The sequence below is a fragment of the Dama dama genome, chromosome 17, assembly GCF_033118175.1.
Source record: "Dama dama isolate Ldn47 chromosome 17, ASM3311817v1, whole genome shotgun sequence".
Classification (NCBI taxonomy): Eukaryota; Metazoa; Chordata; class Mammalia; order Artiodactyla; family Cervidae; genus Dama; species Dama dama.
The window spans coordinates 39,941,063-39,960,786 of record NC_083697.1 but is presented as its reverse complement, the minus strand read 5'-3'; the positions used below and the strand labels follow the sequence as shown (position 1 = coordinate 39,960,786).

Sequence of the window (19,724 nt, the reverse complement as noted above, 5' to 3'; positions counted from 1 at the left end):
TGCCATCCAACCATCTCATCCTCAGTTGTCCTCTTCTTCTCCCACCTTCAAACTTTCCCACCATCATGGTCTGTTCTAAAGAGTCATTTCTTTGCATCAAGTGGCCAAAGTATCAGAGCTATAGCTTCAGTATCAGTCATTTCAATGAATAGTCAGGACCGATTTCCTTTAGGATTGACTGGTTTGATCTCCTTGCAGTCCAAGGGACTCTCAAGAGTCTTCTGCAACACCACATTCAAAAGCATCTATTCTTCGGTGCTCAGCCCTCTTTATGATACAACCCTCACATCCATAATGACTACTGGAAAAACCATAGCTTTGGCTATACAGACCTTTGTCAGCAAAGTGATGTCTCTGCTTTTTAATATGCTATATAGGTTTGTCAGAGCTTTTCTTCCAAGGACCAAGCGTCTTTTAATTTCATGGCTGCAGTCACCATCTGCAGTGATTTTGGAGCCCAAGAAGATAAAGTTTGTCACTGTTTCCATTGTTTCCCCGTCTATTTGCCATGAAGTGATAAGACTGGATGCCATGATCTTAGTTTTTTAAATGTTGAGTTTGAATCCAGCTTTTTTACTCTCCTCTTTGAATTTCATCGAGAGGCTCTTTATTTCCTCTCTGCTTTCTATCATAAGGGTAGTATCATCTGCATATCTGGAGTTATTGATATTTCTCCTGGCATTCTTCATTCCAGTTTGTGCTTCATCCAGCCCAGCATTTTGCATCATGTACTCTTCATATAAGTTAAATAAATAGGGTGACAATATATAGCCTTGTCATACTCTTTTCCCAATTTGGAACCAGTCCTTTGTTCCATGTTCATTTCTAACTGTTGCTTCTTGACCTGCATACAGATTTCTCAGGAGCAGGTAAGGTAGTCAGATATTCCCATCTCTTTAAGAATTTCCCACAGTTTGTTATGATCCACACAGTCAAAGGCTTTGGCATAGTCAATAAAGCAGAAGTAGATGTTTTTCTGGAATTCTCTTGCTTTTTCTGTGATCCAGCAGAACTTGGCATTTGATCTCTGGTTTCTCTGCTTTTTCTAAATCCATCTTGAACATTTGGAAGTTCTCAGTTCATGAACTGTTGAAGCCTAGCTTGGGGAATTTTGAGCATTACTTTGCTGCCGTGTGAGATGTGTGCAATTGTGCGGTTGTTTGAACATTCTCTTGCATTGCCTTTCTTTGTGATTGGAATGAAAACTGATATTTTCTATTCCTGTGGCCATTGCTGAGTTTTCCAAATTTGTTAGCATATTGAGTGTAGCACTTTCAGAGCATCATCTTTTCGTACTTAAAATAGCTCAACTGGAATTCCATCACCTCCATTAGCTTTGTATGTAGGAATGCTTCCTAAGGGCCACTTGCCTTCGCATTCCAGGATGTCTGGCTCTAGGTGAGTGATCACACCATCTTGGTTATCTGGGTCAATGAGATCTTTTTTATACAGTTCTTCTGTGTATTCTTGCCACCTCTTGATATCTTCTGCTTCTGATACATCCATAGTGTTTCTGTCCTTCATTGTACCCAGCTTTGCATGAAATGTTCCCTTGGTATCTCTAATTTTCTTGAAGAGATCTCTAGTCTTTCCTATTTATTGTTTTCCTCTATTTGTTTGCACTGATCACTTAGGAAGGCTTTCTTATCTCTCCTTGCTCTTCTTTGAAAGTCTACTTCCAAAGTCTACTCGGATGGATATATCTTTCCTTTTCTTCTTTGCTTTCACTTCTCTTCTTTCCTCAGCTATTTGTAAGGCCTCATCAGGCAACCATTTTGCCTTTTTTGCAATTCTTTTTCTTGGGGATGGTTTTGATATCTGCCTCCTGTACAATGTCACAAACTTTCATCCATAGTTCTTCAGGCACTCTGTCTCTCAGATCTAGTCCCTTGAATCACTTCCACTGTATAATCGTTAAGGGATTTGATTTAGGTCATGCCTGAATGGTCTAGTGGTTTTCTCTACTTTCTTCAATTTAAGTTTGAATTTTGAAATAAGGAGTTCATGATCTGAGAGCTGTAGTCAGCTCCTGGTCTTGTTTTTGCTGACTGTATAGAGTTTCTCCATCTTCAGCTGCAAAGAATATAATCAGTCTGATTTCGGTATTGACCATTTGATGATGTCCAAGTGTAGAGTCATCTCATGTATTGTTGAAAGTGGGTGTTTGCTATGATCAGTGTGTTCTCTTGGAAAAGCTCTGTTAGCCTCTAGCCTGCTTCATTTTGTACTTCAAGGCCAAACTTGCTGTTTACTCCAGGTAGCTCTTGATTTCCTACTTTTGCATTCCAGTCCCCTATGATGAAAAGGACATCTTTTTTTGGTGTTAGTTCTAAAAGGTCTTGTAGGTCATCATAGAACTGTTCAACTTTAACTTCTTCAGCATTAGTGGTTGGGGCATCAACTTAGATTACTGTGAATGGTAATGGTAATGGCAACCCATTGAATGGTTTGCCTTGGGAAGGAATAGTGATCATTCTGTCATTTTGAGATTGCGCCCAAGTACTGCATTTCAGACTATTTTGTTGATGATGATGGCTACTGCATTTTCTATGGGATTCTTACCCACAGTAGTATATGTAATGATCATCAGAATTAAATTTGCCCATTCCTGTCTGTTTCAGTTCACTGATTCCTGAAATTTTTATGTTTACTCTTGCCATTTCCTGTTTGACCACTTCCAATTTGCCTTGATTCATGGACCTAACATTCCAGGTTCCTAAACAGTATTGCTCTTTACAGCATTGGACATTACTTCCATCACCAGACATATCCACAACTGGGTGTTGTTTTCGCTTTGGCTCCATCTCTTCATTCTTTATGGAGCTATTTTTCCGCTCTTCCCCTGAAGCATATTGGGTGCCTACCAACCTGGAAATTTCATCTTTCATTGTCATTTCTTTTTGCCTTTTCATACTGTTTTTAGGGTTATCAAGGCAAGAATACTGAAATGGTTTGCCATTCCCTTATCCAGTGGACAACGTTTTGTTAGAACACTTCGCTATGACCTATTGGTCTTGGCTGGCCCTACATGGCATTGGTCATATCATTGAGTCAGACAAGGCTGTGGGACCTGTGATCAGTTTAGTTAGTTTTCTGTGGTTGTGGTTTTCATTCTGTCTTCCCTCTGATGGATAAGAATAGGAGGCTTGTGGAAGCTCCCTGGTGGGAGGGACTGGCTGTAGTGAAATCTGGGTCTTGTTTTGTTGGGCAGGGCCATACTCAGTAAATCTTTTATCCAGTTTCTGTTGGATTGTGGCTATGTTCCCTTCCTGTTGTTTGGCCTGAGGCCAAACTATGGTAGGGGTGATGGCAGTAATTACCTTCAAAAGGACTTTTGCAGGCCACTTTTGACCCATGTCTCTGCTGAAGATTCCTGGACACTCACAGGGAAGTCTGACTCAATCTCTTGTGGGGTCACTGCTCCTTTCTCCTGGGTCCTGTTGCACACAAGGTTTTGTTTGTGCTCTCCAAGAATCTGTTTCCCCAGTAGCGTGGAAGTTCTGTAATCAAATCCCACTGGCCTCCAAAGTCAAATTCCCTGTGGGTTTCTCAGTCCATTAGATAGATCCCTAGGTTGGGAAATCTGTTGTGCATCCTAGAACTTTTGTAACAGTGGGAGAACTTCTTTGGTATAATTGGTCTCCAGTTTGTGGGTCATCTGCTCAGTGGCTCTATGGTGGGGCTAATGGCAACCTCCTCCAAGAGGACCTACATCACACACTGCGCCTCCCAGGTCTGTTGCGGCCAGAGCCCCTGTCTCTGTGGTAGGCCACTGCTGACCCATGCCTCCGCAGGACACTAGAAGGAAGGTCTGGCTCGGTCTCTGTGGAGTCTGGGTCCTGGTGTGCACAAGGTTTTGTTTGAGCCCTCTGAGTGTCTCTGGTAGATATGGGGTTTGACTCAAACATGATTTTTCCCCTCCTACCACCTTGTTTGGGCTTCTCCTTTGCCCTTGAATGTAGGTTATCTTTTTTTTTTAGTGGGATCCAACATTCTCCTGTTGATGGTTGTTCAGCAGTGAATTGCAGTTTTGAAGTTCTTTCAAAAGATGAGCACATGTCCTTCTACTCTGTCATCTTGGTGCACTGGTAGGTGAGGCCAGAATATTGGAGTGGGTAGCCATTCCCTTCTCCAGGGGATCTTCCCAACCCAAGGTTTGAACCCAAGTCTCCCACGATGCAGGTGGATTCTTTACCAGCTGAGCCACCAGGAAGCCCAAGAATTTTGGAGTGGGTAGACTATCCCTTCTCCAGCGGATCTTCCTGATCCAGGAGTCAACCCAGGGTCTCCTGCATTACAGGCAGATTCTTTACCAGCTGAGCTACCAGGGAAGAAGTTTTTCATCATTAGTGCCGAGTAATATAAAATATATAACTTAAGAGAAAAAGATTGCAAAATTATAATTATGCCAGTTAAGGCAAATGTCATGTGGTATGCAGAATTCTAAGATGGTCTCCAAGTTTCCCAACTACTGAGGTGTATATCCTGTATAATCCTCTAAAACAGTGAGTATGATGACTTTCACTCCCACAATTAGCTTAAGTACCTAGGCAAAAGACTTCTGCATATGTAATTAACATCCCAAATCATTGACCGTAAAATAGAGCAATTATCCAGGTTTGCTTGGCCTAACTTTTAGAGATTTTTAAGTCTGGGTCTAGAGGTCAGTGAAAGATGAATTAAAATTCCAAGAAAAAGAAAAATTTGACCTGCTTTTGGTTGATTGAAGTAAAGGTGCCTCATGGCAGAGAATGTGGGTAACTTTTAATTGCCAGTTTCCAGTGAGAGCCAGCAAAGGTAATGAGGACTCCAGTTATTTCAACCTCAAGAAACATAATTCTTCTAACAGTATGAGCTTGTCAGTGATAGAGAGTGAATTTCCAACCCCCTGCCCCCAGAAACTCAAGAGGAGAACCCAAGAAGTTGATACTAAGTTGGCCAAAAAGTTCCCTTGGTTTTTAAGTAAACATGAAAGATACATTTTTCATTTTCATCAAGAAATATGTTGAACACATGTAAATCATTTTGAGCAAAGAGCTGTTCCAGATGCCTTTCACAGTCTTCCTGGAAAGTGAAATTTTTTCCATTAGGATAATTTTTTAAGAATGAAAAGAAACAAGGTTGTTTAGAAGCAGCATGCGGTTTGCGGCCACCATGTCTTCCGCCTTCAGTCTCTAGATCTTTTGTAGAGCTTCCAACAGCTCTATGTTGGGACAGAGCATCCGGAGGTTCACAACCTCTGTGGTTTGTCAGAGCCACTACGAGGAGGTTCCAGGGAAGAATATACCATTTTCAGTGGAAAACAAGTGGAGATTACTAGCTATGATGACTTTGTTCTTTGGGTCTGGATTTGCTGCACGTTTCTTTATAGTAAGACACCAACTGCTTAAAAAGTAATCCATGAGACAGATAGGAAGAGGAAAATATTAAGAGGTGCAATCTCTTAAAAGGATCAAACCCTCGAACTCAGCATCCTAGATATGTTTGTAAATGAACTTATGGCATTAAAAAAAAAAGGATGAAAATAAATGAAAATCTGAAGGTACAATGTTTGGTGACTATGTAGATGAATCAGAACTTCCCAGTCAAGCTTTAACAGTTTTTGCTTATTCATCAAAGAAGCATGTGTTCTTGGCTTGTCTTGATGGAAGAGTATGTTTTCTGTAGACTAATTCTGGATGCTTTTCACTGAGTGCACCTTTCATTTGATGTAATAGGGAGCAATACTTGTTGGAATTAATTGGTTTGTTTTCCAGAAAGTGGTCATAATAGAGGACTCCCTTCAAATCCCACAATACATACAACATCACCTTCTTCAGTGAAGACTGGACTTCAGTGTGGTTGTTGGTGGCTCATTTTTCTTGCCCCATTCCACATTATTGTACAGTGTCCAGTTTTCATCACCTGTCAAAATTTGTTTTAAAAAAAGAATGTTTTTGATACATTGAAGTAGAGAATTGCATATGGAAATATGGTCAAGAAGGCTTTTTTCCCTTAACTTATGTAGAACTTAAACATCAAAGCAATTAACATAACCAAGCTTGTGCAAATGATTATCAGTGCTTGATTTGGATATTTTGAGTATGTTGGCTGTCTCCCAATGTAGTAATGTAAGGAGAACTCAACTTTTCATTTCTGGCTTTGAAAAAAAGGGAAAAAAAGTCATGTTCCAAGGAATGCAGGTAGCTTCCAGAAACTGGAAAAGGCAAGAAGGGAATTTTCTCTTGTAGCCATGAAATAGGAACATCAGCCATGCCAACATTTTCATTTTAGCCCAGTGAGACCCATGTCATTTCTGATCTACTATAAAATGATATTTGTATCATTTTAAGCCATTAAGTTTGTGGTAATTTGTTTACAGTTAAGATGGAAATCTAATGTAAATACCTAACATAGAGTGTATGCACAACTAGTATCTGTTAAATGAATAAATTATTTAATATTTGAATAAATGTAAGTAGTTCATGATATGTAGTTAATATGTGATGAATCCGGGTTCAAGCCTTTCATACCTGTCCCTACAACCCTTGGTTTTCTCACTAAGTTCCTCTTTTCTTATGCAATCATGTTATCCTTCAAATTGTTTCCTCAAACTTTTTTCTCCTTGAGAATAACCAAGAAAAATTTGTAGAAAACCATAGATTATCAAGCACTCATTTTAATAAGCAGATGGCTTATAGTCAATTCACTGTGGTTTATTTTTTTATACATTTTCAAAAATGATTAATATTAGGAATCTTTTGTATTTATAGGTTTTCTCTTTAGCACTGCAAAGTGAAAAAATTCTGATGATGCTGAGATTTATCTCACTGATTTATGGCATTGCATCTATTTCCTCTCTTTCCATAAATATATTTAAATTATTTCATCAGTTCAGTTCAGTTCAGTCACTCATTCATGTCCAACTCTTTGCAACCCCATGGACCGCAGCTCGCCAGGCTTCCCTGTCCGTCACCAACTCCCGGAGTTTACTCAAACTCATATCCATTGAGTCGGTGATGTCATCCAGCCATCCCATCACCTGTCATCCCTTTATCCTCCTGCCCTCAATCTTTGCCAGCATCAGGGTCTTTTCAAATGAGTCAGCTCTTTGTATCAGGTGGCCAAAGTATTGGAGTTTCAGCTTCAACATCAGTCCTTCCAATGAACACCCTGGACTGATCTCCTTTAGGATGGACTGGTTGGATCTCCTTGCAGTCCAGGGAATTCTCAAGAGTCTTTTCCAACACCACAGTTCAAAAGCATCAATTCTTCAGCACTCAGCTTTCTTTATAGTCCAACTCTCACATCCATACATGACCACTGGAAAAACCATAGCTTTGACTAGACGGACCTTTGTTGGCAAAGTAATGTCTTTGCTTTTTAATATGCTGTCTAGGTTGGTCAAAACTTCCCTTCCAAGGAGTAAGCTTTTTTAATTTCCTGGCTGCAGTTACCATCTGCAGTGATTTTGGAGTCAAAAAAATAAAGTCAGCCACTGTTTGCACTGTTTCCCCATCTATCTGCCATGAAGTGATGGGACTGGATGCCATGATGTTAGTTTTCTGAATGTTGAGCTTTGAGCCAACTTTTTTACTCTCAGAAGATCCCAAAACAGAGAACTTGAGTGACTTATTTGTTGAAGACCTATTCTCCCAATAATTTTCTATTTAAAAAAATGTATATATTTTTAAAATTGACAGCCTTCAATGTGGGACAACATAGCAAAGATTTTAAAGAAAAATGTAAAACTTATACATTTTGGGGGCTTCCCTCATAGCTCAGTCAGTAAAGAATATGCTTACAGTAGGGAAACCTGGGTTTGATTCCTGGGTCAGAATGATCCCCTGGAGAAGGAAATGGCAACCCACTCCAGTCTTGCCTGGAGAATCCCATGGACAGAGGATCCTGGCAGGCTACAGTCCATGGGGTCTCAAAGAGTCGGACACAACTTAGTGACTAAAGAGAAAGAGATGCCTTTTTTTCATTGTTGTCTTATAATAAAACCATGCTCTAGAATTTTATACCCAAACCTAGTAGAGATTTTAAAATATATTTTTAAACTAATGAGAGAGTTGACTTAGGCAGGTTGATAAGGTGTCCAAGCTTAAGGCCCCATTAAGTAGTAGGTGAACATTCTTTTCACATTCTTTTGCCTTAGATACATAGGCCTCGTAGGTAGCAGTATTTCTTGTTCAAGGACATGCGTTTTTGAAGCTCAGAATATATGATATGGAAGAAGGTCTGGGTCCACTGCCTTGAGCTCTTGGTTAACCCTCTCCTTCTGGCTAATCTCTCATGCTGATGTCATCTCAGAATACATGTTATGGGAAAGGGTCTGAGCAAAATTTTTGCAGCCTTGAGGTATTTTTTCTATTTTCAATAGCTAGCAGAAAAGTATATAATGCCCTGCTTAAAACTAGCAAGGTGGGTAATCTTTCTATCTGCCTTCTGATGTCTATATCAGAAGCTTTTTCTATTACTATCACTTTAATAAAATTTCTAATACAGAAGTTCTGAGTGACTGAGACTTTTTTCCTGGAGTTAAATCTTCTTCAGAGACCACAAATCTAGTGGAAGACCGTAAGCTTTCATTTATTACTAATAAGTAGTTAAAAAAAAAATACTGTCTCTCTTCACCACATAATACTTTTAAGATTTAAATTGTTTTGGAGATTATTTGTTAATACTAATTAACCAAAAAGCAAACAGCAAGAACATAGAATGATTGACAAAATGTAATTAGAAATTTTTACAAAAAGAAAAATTATAAATATTTGGATTTTTAATTTCACTACTGCTTAACATCTGTGAACACCAATTCTAGAAATCTCAAGGCGAGAAATCAAAAAACTTACTGAAGGTCACAACTTTGCCAGACTGAACTGGATTGTTAAAAGCTAATTTATACCACTGAAATACATTGTTTTCTTTTCTTTCTGTTACCCTGAAGTCTAAGTTCTTTAAAAGAGAGACATATAGTTCATTTCTAGTTCTCTGGCTGATACATAGTCAAATGTTAAATACTTGTGAAATGGTTAGATTTATTTATGAATAGGGGACTCTAATTCCGTTGTTTGTAGTAATTTTTTTTTAGTCATCATTCTCAATAAATTAACTGGATATTTAGACCCTCACTTTTGCATTTAGTCTGTCTCATGAAAAAAAAAGACCAAGAAAGGAGAAGCATATGTGATAAGACTCCCACAATTTATTCTTAATTATCCCATCTAATTTTAAAGAATCAGACAGGCCCCAGTGACTAAACAACAAACCACAGGACCATAGATATGTGTAGATATAAAGAAATAAGACAATGTTGTTCTGACTAATACTGGTAGTCAAACTCAGAATTAACACACTGTATGACTCTAAATAAATAAGTATTGCTGCGGTTGTTGTTTAGTTGCCAACTTGTATCTGACTCTTCTGCAACCCCATGGACTGGAGCCCACCAGGTCCTCTGTCCATTGGATTTCCCAGGCAAGATTGCAATTTCCTTCTCCAGGGGACCTTCCTGATCCAGAGATTGAACTCGAATCTCCTGCATTGGGAGGCAGATTTTTTTACCACTGAGCCATTAGGAAGCCCCAAATAAGAAATGAATGATCTGCACATAAGCATCATTTATGTCATGGTTTTCTAATACTGTGGAAATGGAACATGATCTATACTGATGAAGTAGATTATAATCAATAAGGATTGGTGCGACAAGGCAAATATACCAGTAACTGAAATACAAGGAAAGTGTGCTAAAGAATAATGTACATATAGATATGTGAGAGTAAAAGGGAGAAATTGTTAAGTTGGGTAGAATAAAGAAACATTTACTAAAATTAGAATGGGAGAGAGGGAGTTAAGTCTGAAGGATTTGTTGAGTAAGGATGAGTTAAAGATGGAGTTAGGGAGAATAATCCTAGTATAATAGTACACCTCCAGAAAATGATTTAGTTTTCTGTTTTGATGTGAATTTCAAGGCCAGAGATTAGCTCACATTTTCCTCCTCACCACTTAAAATATATTAATACTTCTCTGTATTTTACATGCTTCTTTTTCACATTTTCTTCACTTCTAACTCTGAAAGTGACTTTGTGTGGATCAAAACAAACTGTGGAAAATTCTTAAAGAGATGGGAGTACCAGACCACCTGACCGGCCTCCTGAGAAATCTGTATGCAGGTTAGGAAGCAACAGTTAGAACTGGACATGGAACAACAGACCGGTTCCAAATCTGGAAAGGAGTACATCAGGTTTTATATTGTCACCCTGCTTATTTAACTTATATGCAGAGTACATCATGAGAAATGCTGGGCCGGATGAAGCACAAGCTGGAATTAAGACTGCTGGGAGAATATCAATAACCTCAGATATGCATTGACACCACCATTATGGCAGAAAGCGAAGAACTAAGGGGCCTCTTGATGAAAGAGAAAGAGGAGAGTGAAACAGTTTGCTTAAAACTCAACATTCAGAAAACTAAGATCATGGCATCTAGTCCCATCAGTTCATGGCAAATAGATGGGGAAACAGTGGGAACAGTGACTGACTATTTTTCTGGGCTCCTAAAATACTGCAGATGGTGATTTCAGCCATGAAATTAAAAGATACTTGCTCCTTGGAAGGAAAGTTATGACCAATCTAGACAGCATATTAAAATGCAGAGACATTACTTTGCTAACAAAGGTCCGTCTAGTCAAGGCTATGGTTTTTCCTGTGGTCATGTATGGATGTGAGAATTGGACTATAAAGAAAGCTGAGCATCATAGAATTGGTGCTTTTGAACTGTGGTGTTGGAGAAGACTCTTGAGAGTCCCTTGGACTGCGAGGAGATCCAACCAGTCCATCCTAAAGGAAGTCAGTCTTGAAGATTCATTGGAAGGACTGATGTTGAAGCTGAGGCTCCAGTACTTTGGCCACCTGATGCGAAGAGCTGACTCATTTGAAAAGGCCCCGATGCTGGGAAGGATCGAAGGCAGAAGGAGAAGGAAACGACAGAGGATGAGATGGTTGGATGGCATCACTGACTCGATGGACATGAGTTTGACTAAGCTCCAGGACTAGGCGATGGGCAGGCGTGCTGCAGTCCATGGGGTCACAAAGATTTGGACATGACTGAGCGACTGAACTGAACTGACTGAACTCTAAAATAAACCGTATTTCTTGCTGAGAATAACCTGTCCTACTCTGGGCTTATCTATCTATACTTTTTCTATAATCTTTGTTCCTTTACTTTTCTTATCTTTTTCATCTGTAGTTTTTACTAGGTTTTTTTTTTTTTTGATTTTAAATCTTTGGTAGAAACTGAACACCCTGAAATCATTTAATCAGTTTTTCTTTAAGGACTGAATTTTTCCTTCCCAAGTCATCTCAATTCCTCTCTGTGACTCTCTACCACTGCCTAATGTCAGGCTCTGTTTGGCTCTTATCTGGATTGGTGCAATGGCCTACTGACTGGCATTCTTCCCTTAGATATTTACTCACTTTTATACATAAATTAGTCATCTCGGAACATATCTCCATTGGTGAGCACAGAATTCCAATAGCTTCCCAATGAATTAATATTTCATTGTACCATTATTTTTTATAATCTATTTACTCTGAGTGTTAGTAATCAGTCTTCAAGGCTTGTAATAAAATATTATGTTCTTGTTCAATTCTTATCTCGCTTCAGAGGAAGCAAATATGACTACCCTCTTCTAAACTCCTGAAAGTGACTTCTTTGAATCACTGTAATTCCTGTTAGTCCAAACATCCACTAGCAGTTTAAATTTACCTTTTTATTTTGTAATATCTAAAGGGCAAAGGTGAAAAAATCTATGTATATTCACACTACTAAAATAGCAATATACACATTATAGATCCTCAGTAAACATTAATTAAAGGATTTATTTTGTCTTAAACTTTAAATATCTTTGGGATTCTCATATTTGGTGGAGTTTCTTTACTATATTTTCTATTAAGTGTTGAAAAATCAAAGACAGTGTATGTATTGCTGTCATCAAAAATTTCAAGCTTTTTTGTATGTTTTTCTTTTTTAATCTACAGATTTATTAGATTGAAAAAGAGTTCATGTACCACAGAAATGTTAGTGGTGGTAAGGCCTTGTTAAAACTTTGAGAAAAATTTTATTTGAAGTCTTGGATTTTAATAAGTTACTAAAATCTAAAGAAAAAAGCAGAACCAACAGAGCAGAAACTGGACATATTTTTTAATTACAGAAATGTTCAAATATATCATCTTATGATGATTAAAGTATTGATCTATTCCTCAATTAAAAAGAACTTCTGCTGAGTGATGAAGAATTGATGCTTTCAAATTGTGGTGCTGGAGAAGACTCTTGAGAGTCCCGTGGACAACAATAAGATCAAAGTAGTCTATCCTAAAGGGAATCAACCCTGAATATTCATTGGAAGGACTGATGCTGAAGCTCCAGTACTTTGGCCACCTGATGCAAAGAGGCAATTCATTCGAAAAGACCCTGATGCTGGGAAAGACTGAGGGCAGGAGGAAAAGGGGGCGACAGAGGATGAGATGGTTGGATGGCACCAAGGACTCTATGGACATGATTTGAGCACATTCTGGGAGATAGTGAAGGACAGGTAAACCTGGCATGCTGTAGTTCCTGGGGTTGCAAAGAGTCAGATAGGACTTAGCAACTGAACAGCAAATTCTTAGATTAATTAAAATGTTGCTATTTCATGAGTCCATCATACAAAGTCCTGGCATGTTCCTCTCATTCACTGAGTATCCAGTGATGACAAGCTGTACAGATTTTTAATTACTCAAAGTTCTTTTTTTTTTTTTTTTTGCAAAATGTTGGGCAGTCTATTTCAGAGCATTCTAAAAAATATTATCACGCATTATTTAAACTAGAAGTTTTTGTCAAAATAAGTGTGGTTGACAGCCTAGATTTCTGCTCTGTTTTAAATAAGTTAGTATTTTTTCTTATTTTAAAATGCTTCTGATTACTAGAATGACCCCATTATGAATTAGCCAGATTGCATTGTTTTACCTATTGAAACTTGTAACCCCTTACTCTAATGAATGAAATGTTTATTCTGAAGATATATAAATGTATTTATTACTTTAACCTTAATAGTTAGATTCCTGGTAATATTAGCTGTTAGCTCTTATACATAAAGCCCTTCCTTCTTTGTAACTGCTAACTGATGATTAACTACCTAATGCCTATGCTTCCCATTACATTGTCTTTTGATTCAGTGTTCCATTTTCATCTATTGAATTAGAGTGTGACAACTTAAAGCTCACAGATCATATCATATAGTTCTTGGATCCTTTGATATTCCTAATAGAGCACTCTACACATACTAGACTCTGTGGTACAGGTGACAGAGCATGTTATTTCAAGTTTAGAAGTTTGAACTCAAATTCTGGTTTTACATGTTAACTCAATGCATCTGGGAAAAAATTTCACCTTGTTGAATTCCAGTTGCCTCTTCTTTAATACTAGGCTGGTGGGGTAATGTCTCTTGAGATTAAATGAGAACATTTGTACAAAATAATTTTATAAATTTTGTATAGCTTTAATGTATATTGTAGAATTCTTTATTAGATGGAAGTTTCATTTTAAACAAAAGTATAATAATTTAAAATATTCAGAGGATATTAGTGATCACAAAAAGTTGCTTTCTCAATAAAACTGACTCTGGATTTATTTGATCATAACAGAACACATGAAATCTAAATAGGTAACAACTCATTAGTTGGTCCAACTTAAAAAAAAGAAAAGGAAAAAAGCACTCTAACACTAATGTCATCAATAAATCATAGAGGGCCTTTTAATTCTATGAAAATCAGTAACTTTTTTGTATTTCATATACCATGATACTTTCTCCCTGGATGTTGCATTACTGTTGCCTTTCTACATTCCTGGACTCTGCTTAGATGCTTCTCCTCCATTATCCCATAACTATTTTCTGTTATAGTGTATATTATATTCACATTGTTCTATACTTGACTATTTAGTACACATAACTAAAAACTATGTGAAAGAAGGAATCATGTCTTTCTTGTTCACCAGTGAATCAGAATGATTGGCTCAATGTTTAGCTCATAGCAGGACCTTAGTAACTATTGTTGAATACATGAATGCAGATTTATAGCCTAACTTAATACAAACATAGACTTATTTTTAAATGACTGTGTTTCAGAGTTATAAAAAAATCTTTAAATCCAAATTTAAATAGTCTTTTGAACTTACTCTTTGGAGATGTGTCTGTTGACATTTACTAAGGCAAATTTGCTAGGATTCCTATTTTAGAATAAAAAACCCCCACACATTTCAAGCTAGCTTAAGAACAGTGGTGTTTTATTGATTTTTTAGCTGACAAGGAAAAGGTTTGAGATGGCTTCAATGATGTGATGATCACAGCTCTGAATCCCTCTGCTGAGTTTCATTCCATGTGTTGGCTCAGGTGCTCAGGTAGACTCTTCACAAGACTCTTCTAGGACCAAACACTGTTTCTTTCCACTCATACTCCAATTGGAAACTGGACACTCTCTCCCATGGTACGTATGTGATACTTAAATGAAAGTGAAAAATGCTCAGTATGTCCAATTCTTTGTGACCCCATGGACTGTAGCCTGTCAGGATCCTCTGTTCATGGAGTTCTCCAGGCCAGAATAGTGGAGTGGGTAACCATTCCCTTCTTCAGGGGATCTTCCCAACCCAGAGATTGAACCAAGATCTCTCGCAATGCAGGTGGATTCTTTATCCTTGAGCCACCAGCGAAGCCCATATGGGTACTTAGGCAAGAGTTTAACTACCTGTTTGATTATAATACCTATCATTTGGCCAATTACTACAGCAAAGGTTTGGCTAGGGTAATGTTATTAGACATCCTCTTTTCATTCTACCAGGAGAGTAGACAGTCTCAAAAGTCTAAACAAACTAGGGGAAGAGGGAAGACATGGAAGACAGGTAAAAAGTACTTTCCCATTCTACAGTATTTCATCAGATTTGTCTACATAGCAAAGAAATAGAATTACTTCCACTGAAGTTTTCATGTAAACCATCAAGCATTGTTAAATAATAGGTAGGGGTTTGCCAGGAGAACATGAAATTGAGAACTTTTCATTTAAGAAGTATACCTAAAAATAATGAAAATATTATGCAAAATATTGAGTGTCTGAAAAAAGTTCATTATTGCCATTTTACTTTTTATCTCTTTTGAAACCTTGTTTAGACATTATCCAAATAAAAATTCTAACAAATAGTAATCTGATTTTGTTTATGTTATAATGTTTGGTAGAAATATAGTAATTTGAGTCAACATGATGGTGCTTAAATATTTACTATCTACTGTCCCACAGAATAAGACATCTTTTATGTCTAAAGATTAAAAGTACAGAAGACAGATGACCATGGCACAGTTAAAACATTTTTTATAGATATGTACTAAGTCAGCCACAAAAACAGTTATTAGCTACTTTAAAACAAGAGGATTTATTTTCTCAGGGCAACATTTAAAATTTAGATAACCTCAATTTTATTGGTGGTGTACCTGTCATATATTCTTTATATTTTATTTATAAATAAGATATTTTATACCTTAACTGATGCTTTTAAATTCTGTTAATTATTTATTTTCATCCATCTATGCCAAAATATTTTTCAGTTCAGTTCAGTTGCTCAGTTGTGTCCCACTCTTTGCGACCCCATGAATCGCAGCATGCCAGGCCTCCCTGTCCATCACCAACTCTCGGAGTTTTAGTTACTTAAATAATTCATTACAGGGCACATGTACTGAACATCTTGTTCATAATGTTATTCCACTATTATAAATTCTTAAGATATGCCTAACCCCATCAACTAGTTCTGATCATATAATTTTTAATATTATAGAGTTTAGTTCATAGTGAATTTTCAGAAGTATAGCATCTCTTGGTTGTAATTCATCAAGTGTCAGATGAAATCAACACCTGTAGTGATTTTTAAGGAAAGGCAGAGGAAATATTACCAAAGCAGTCATTTTAATAGATGAATTTTTTATATTGAAAATAAACTTGGAAGGAACACTTTGTATTTGAAAATGATGGTAGAAACTTGAAATATTTTTATATTAATAGTTAAATCAACTCGTGAGATTGAATATATTTATTAAATTATTGTTCTAAGTATTAGGAGGAATTCAAGATAGCTTGATGTATTTAAAATATTTTAAATTAGTCTTAGAAAGTTTGTAGTTTCAGCTTGGGGCTTGTCAGACATAGTTGAAATAACTTCACCAATGAACAAACTAAGCATAAACATATGTTGGCTTTAAAAAATGTGGACATGATTGTGAAAACAAGTCCTTTCTTGATTCTGATCTTAATTAGTAGTTTAAAATATCATAAAGTAAGAAGCTGTTATACTTAAGTTTTTAGTATTAATATTGTACATTTTTGTGCCCCTCAGCCAGACCTAGATGTTTTCTCTTTGAAATGAAACATTAATTTTACACAAATTAAGGAATACTAAGGAACCTGAGATTATTATTTCTTCAGACTATTGGGCAGAGCATATTTTTCACAGTGAGGAGAGTGGGTGATGAACCCTTTGTATGGAAAGAGGAAGATCGTCTAAACAGTCATATATGTATGCCAGTGCCCTGCAGACTTTGTTTAGTGTCTACAAATCACCTGGAGAGTTTGGTAAAGCCCTGACTCACTTGGATTCCACTACCAGGAGTTCTGCATCGATATGTGGGGTCTGAGTGTTTGCATTCCTGATTCTCACATGTGATGCTGATATTAGTGGTCTGTAGAGCACTCTTTAAATAGCACTTAGACTCAAATTGGAAAACAAGAACTATTTCCCACTTTTAAAATCAAGCTACTTGAATTAAAAGAAAGCAAGTTAATATATACACACTAAAAATGTAAACAAATTTAGAAATTAAAAGTTAAAATATATTCAAATCTATTTATAAATATTTACATTAATCATACATAGTAGGCAATAGTTTTTCTTTATTCAGCTGAGAAAGTTATTAAATGATTTTCAGTGTTTATTCATATCTAATTTTCATCATGGCAAATTAAATGCAGAAATTACATATACTGATACGAACTATAAAAGAAGCAAAAGCTGTGATATAATAATTTAAAATGTGGTGTTTAAACATCTCTATATTGACAATATATTGCTATAAAACACTTTCTGATCATGAGTCTACTTGAATTACCTGGGAGAAATCACAGTGTCAGTTCAATAAACTAGCTTAAGTGTTGAGTTTAATGTTTCCTAGTGACAGTCAGGTATAATCAATAAGAAGAAAAAAGGCAAAGGAATTCAGTGCTCCTGTTACTGATAAGTGCAAAACTGTGTCCCTATTAAAAATAGTTTGTAAACCAGATTCTTTTCATTACAAATAGAGACTTGAAAGCATTAGAAATTTATATACTTTATTAGATGATTTGTATCTATCATAAGATCATTTTAAAGAAAGTAACTATTTTAGAAAAGACCATGATTTTAACAAATGTGAAGGATACTGAAGTAAGAGAATTTGTGATAAATGATAGACTGAAATATTGAATAATGGACTTCAGATATGATTTTAAAAATGACAATGGAAAGGATGAGTAGTTTTCTACAGGGCATTTTTAAAAATTGCACTATAGTTGGTTTGCAGTATTTTGTTCATATCTGCTGTACAGAAAGTTATTCAGTTATACACATATTCACATTCTTTTTAAAATTGTTTTCATGTTTCATCATAGGGTATTGAATTTAATTCCTTGTTCTACACAGTGGGGCCTTATTGTTTATCCATACTCTGTATAATGGTTTTCATCTGCTAATCCCAAACTTGCACTCCATTCTTCTCCCACCTCCCTCCCTTTGGCAACCATAAGTCTTCTCTATGTCTGTGAGTCTGTTTCTGTTTTGAAGATAGTTTCATTTGTGTCATATTTTACATTCCACATATAAGTGATGCATGCTAAGACACTTCAGTTGTGTCCCACTCCGTGTGACCCTATGGACTGTAGCCCACCAGGTTCCTGTTGTCCATAGGATTCCCTAGGAAAGAATACTGGAGTGGGTTGGCATTTTCTCCTCCAGGGGAGTTTGCCAACCCAGGGATCAAAACCAAGTCTATGTCTCTTGCATTGGCAGATGGGTTCTTTACCACTAGTACCACCTATCATATTGTATTTGTCTTTCTCTTCCTGACTTACTTAGTATGGCAGGCTAGACATAGACGTAGTCTCTATATCTATCCATGTTGCTGTAAATGGCATTGTTTCATTTTTTTAAATGACTGAGTAGTATTCCTTTGTATGTATGTACCATATCTTCTTTATCCATTCATCCGTTGATGGACATTTAGGTTACTTCCATGTCTTAACTACTGCAAATAGTGCTGTTATGAACATAGGTATGCATGTATCTTTTTGAATTATAGTTTTGTCCAGATATATGCCCAGGACCATATGGAAACTCTATTTTTAGTTTATTGAGGAAGCTCTATACTGTTCTCCATAGTGTCTGCACAAACTTAAATTCCCACATTATGATGGGAATAGGAGGTTCTCTTTTTCCCACACCCTCTCTCATATTTATTTGTAGACTTTTTAATGATGAAATAAACAGCCTAACCTGCTACTTAAAAGAATTAGTAAAAGAAAAAACAAAACCTAAAATCAGTAATAGGAAGTAACTGATAAATATCAGAGAGGAAATAAATAGAGATTCAAAAAAAGATAATAAAAAAAATCAGCAGACTAAATAACTCATTCTTTGAAAGGGTAAATAAAATTGACACATTTCTGGGTAGGCTCATCAAGATAAAAAGAGAGAGGACACAAATAAACAAAATAAAAAATGACAAGGGAGGAATAATTACTGATCCTATAGAAATTAAAAAGAGAGAGAGCAATTATATGCAAACAAATTTACCAACCTAGAAGAAATGGACAAGGTTCTAGAGACATACAGCCCACCAACATTGAATCAAGAAGAAAAAGATAATTGAACAGACCAATCACTAGCAGTGAGTTGGGATCTGTAAGAATAACAAAAATAAAAACAAAACAAATAAAAAAACTTCTGCAAGCCAAAGTCCAGGACCAGATGACTTTTTAGGTGAATTCTACCAAACGTACAAAGAACTTATTCTGATGCACCTCGAATTCTAGAAGATTGAAGAGGTGGGAATATTCCTAGAAACATTCTACAGGGCATTTAAAAAACTTACAGTGAAAATTTTTTTGTTTTTTGTATGACTTATTTTCAGTAATTTTCACTCATGTGACTGCTGCTGCAGCTGCTGCTAAGTCGCTTCAGTCGTGTCCGACCCTGTGGGACCCCACAGACGGCAGCCCACCAGGCTCCCCCGTTCCTGGGATTCTCCAGGCAAGAACACTGGAGTGGGCTGCCGTTTTCTTCTCCAACTCATGTGACTAGTTGGTACTAATCTGAAAGTTCAACTTCGTAAGTCACCAGTTTCCAACACAGGAGTTTCACAATATGCAGTGTCTATTTCTGTAGAAATGTAAATTCTATCTTGTGATGTTTGTTGAAAAAAAGAAAAAAAAAAAACATGGAATTTTATAAAGTTGAATTCAAGATTCATAGCCCTTTAAATAAGCTGTAAAAATAACCTTCAACAGGAAAATCAAAGATGGACTTGAAAAAAGCAAATACTTCTCTGTTGTGTTTGATTCTTGTCTCTGGTCATTGTAAACTTAATTGAATGGTATTATTACTTCTCAGCTGAACTTGTGTTATTCTATAAT

General features: G+C 36.6%; 2 protein-coding genes across 6 annotated transcripts in view; both read left to right on the top strand.

Annotated features, from left to right (window-relative positions):
- CCSER1 (coiled-coil serine rich protein 1) overlaps positions 1 to 19,724 on the top strand; it is a 1,396,414-nt gene that overhangs the window by 456,365 nt on the left and 920,325 nt on the right. The window lies entirely within an intron of this gene.
- On the top strand, positions 5,206 to 5,445 carry LOC133071908 (cytochrome c oxidase subunit 7C, mitochondrial-like). Its single transcript, XM_061164752.1, has one exon. The coding sequence runs from the start codon at positions 5,206 to 5,208 to the stop codon at positions 5,395 to 5,397; it is 192 nt and encodes a 63-aa protein (XP_061020735.1). The 3' UTR covers positions 5,398 to 5,445.

Coding starts and splice junctions, on each gene's coding strand:
- LOC133071908 (XM_061164752.1), top strand. CDS start 5,206: ATGTTGGGACAGAGCATCCGGAGGTTCACAACCTCTGTGGTTTGTCAG.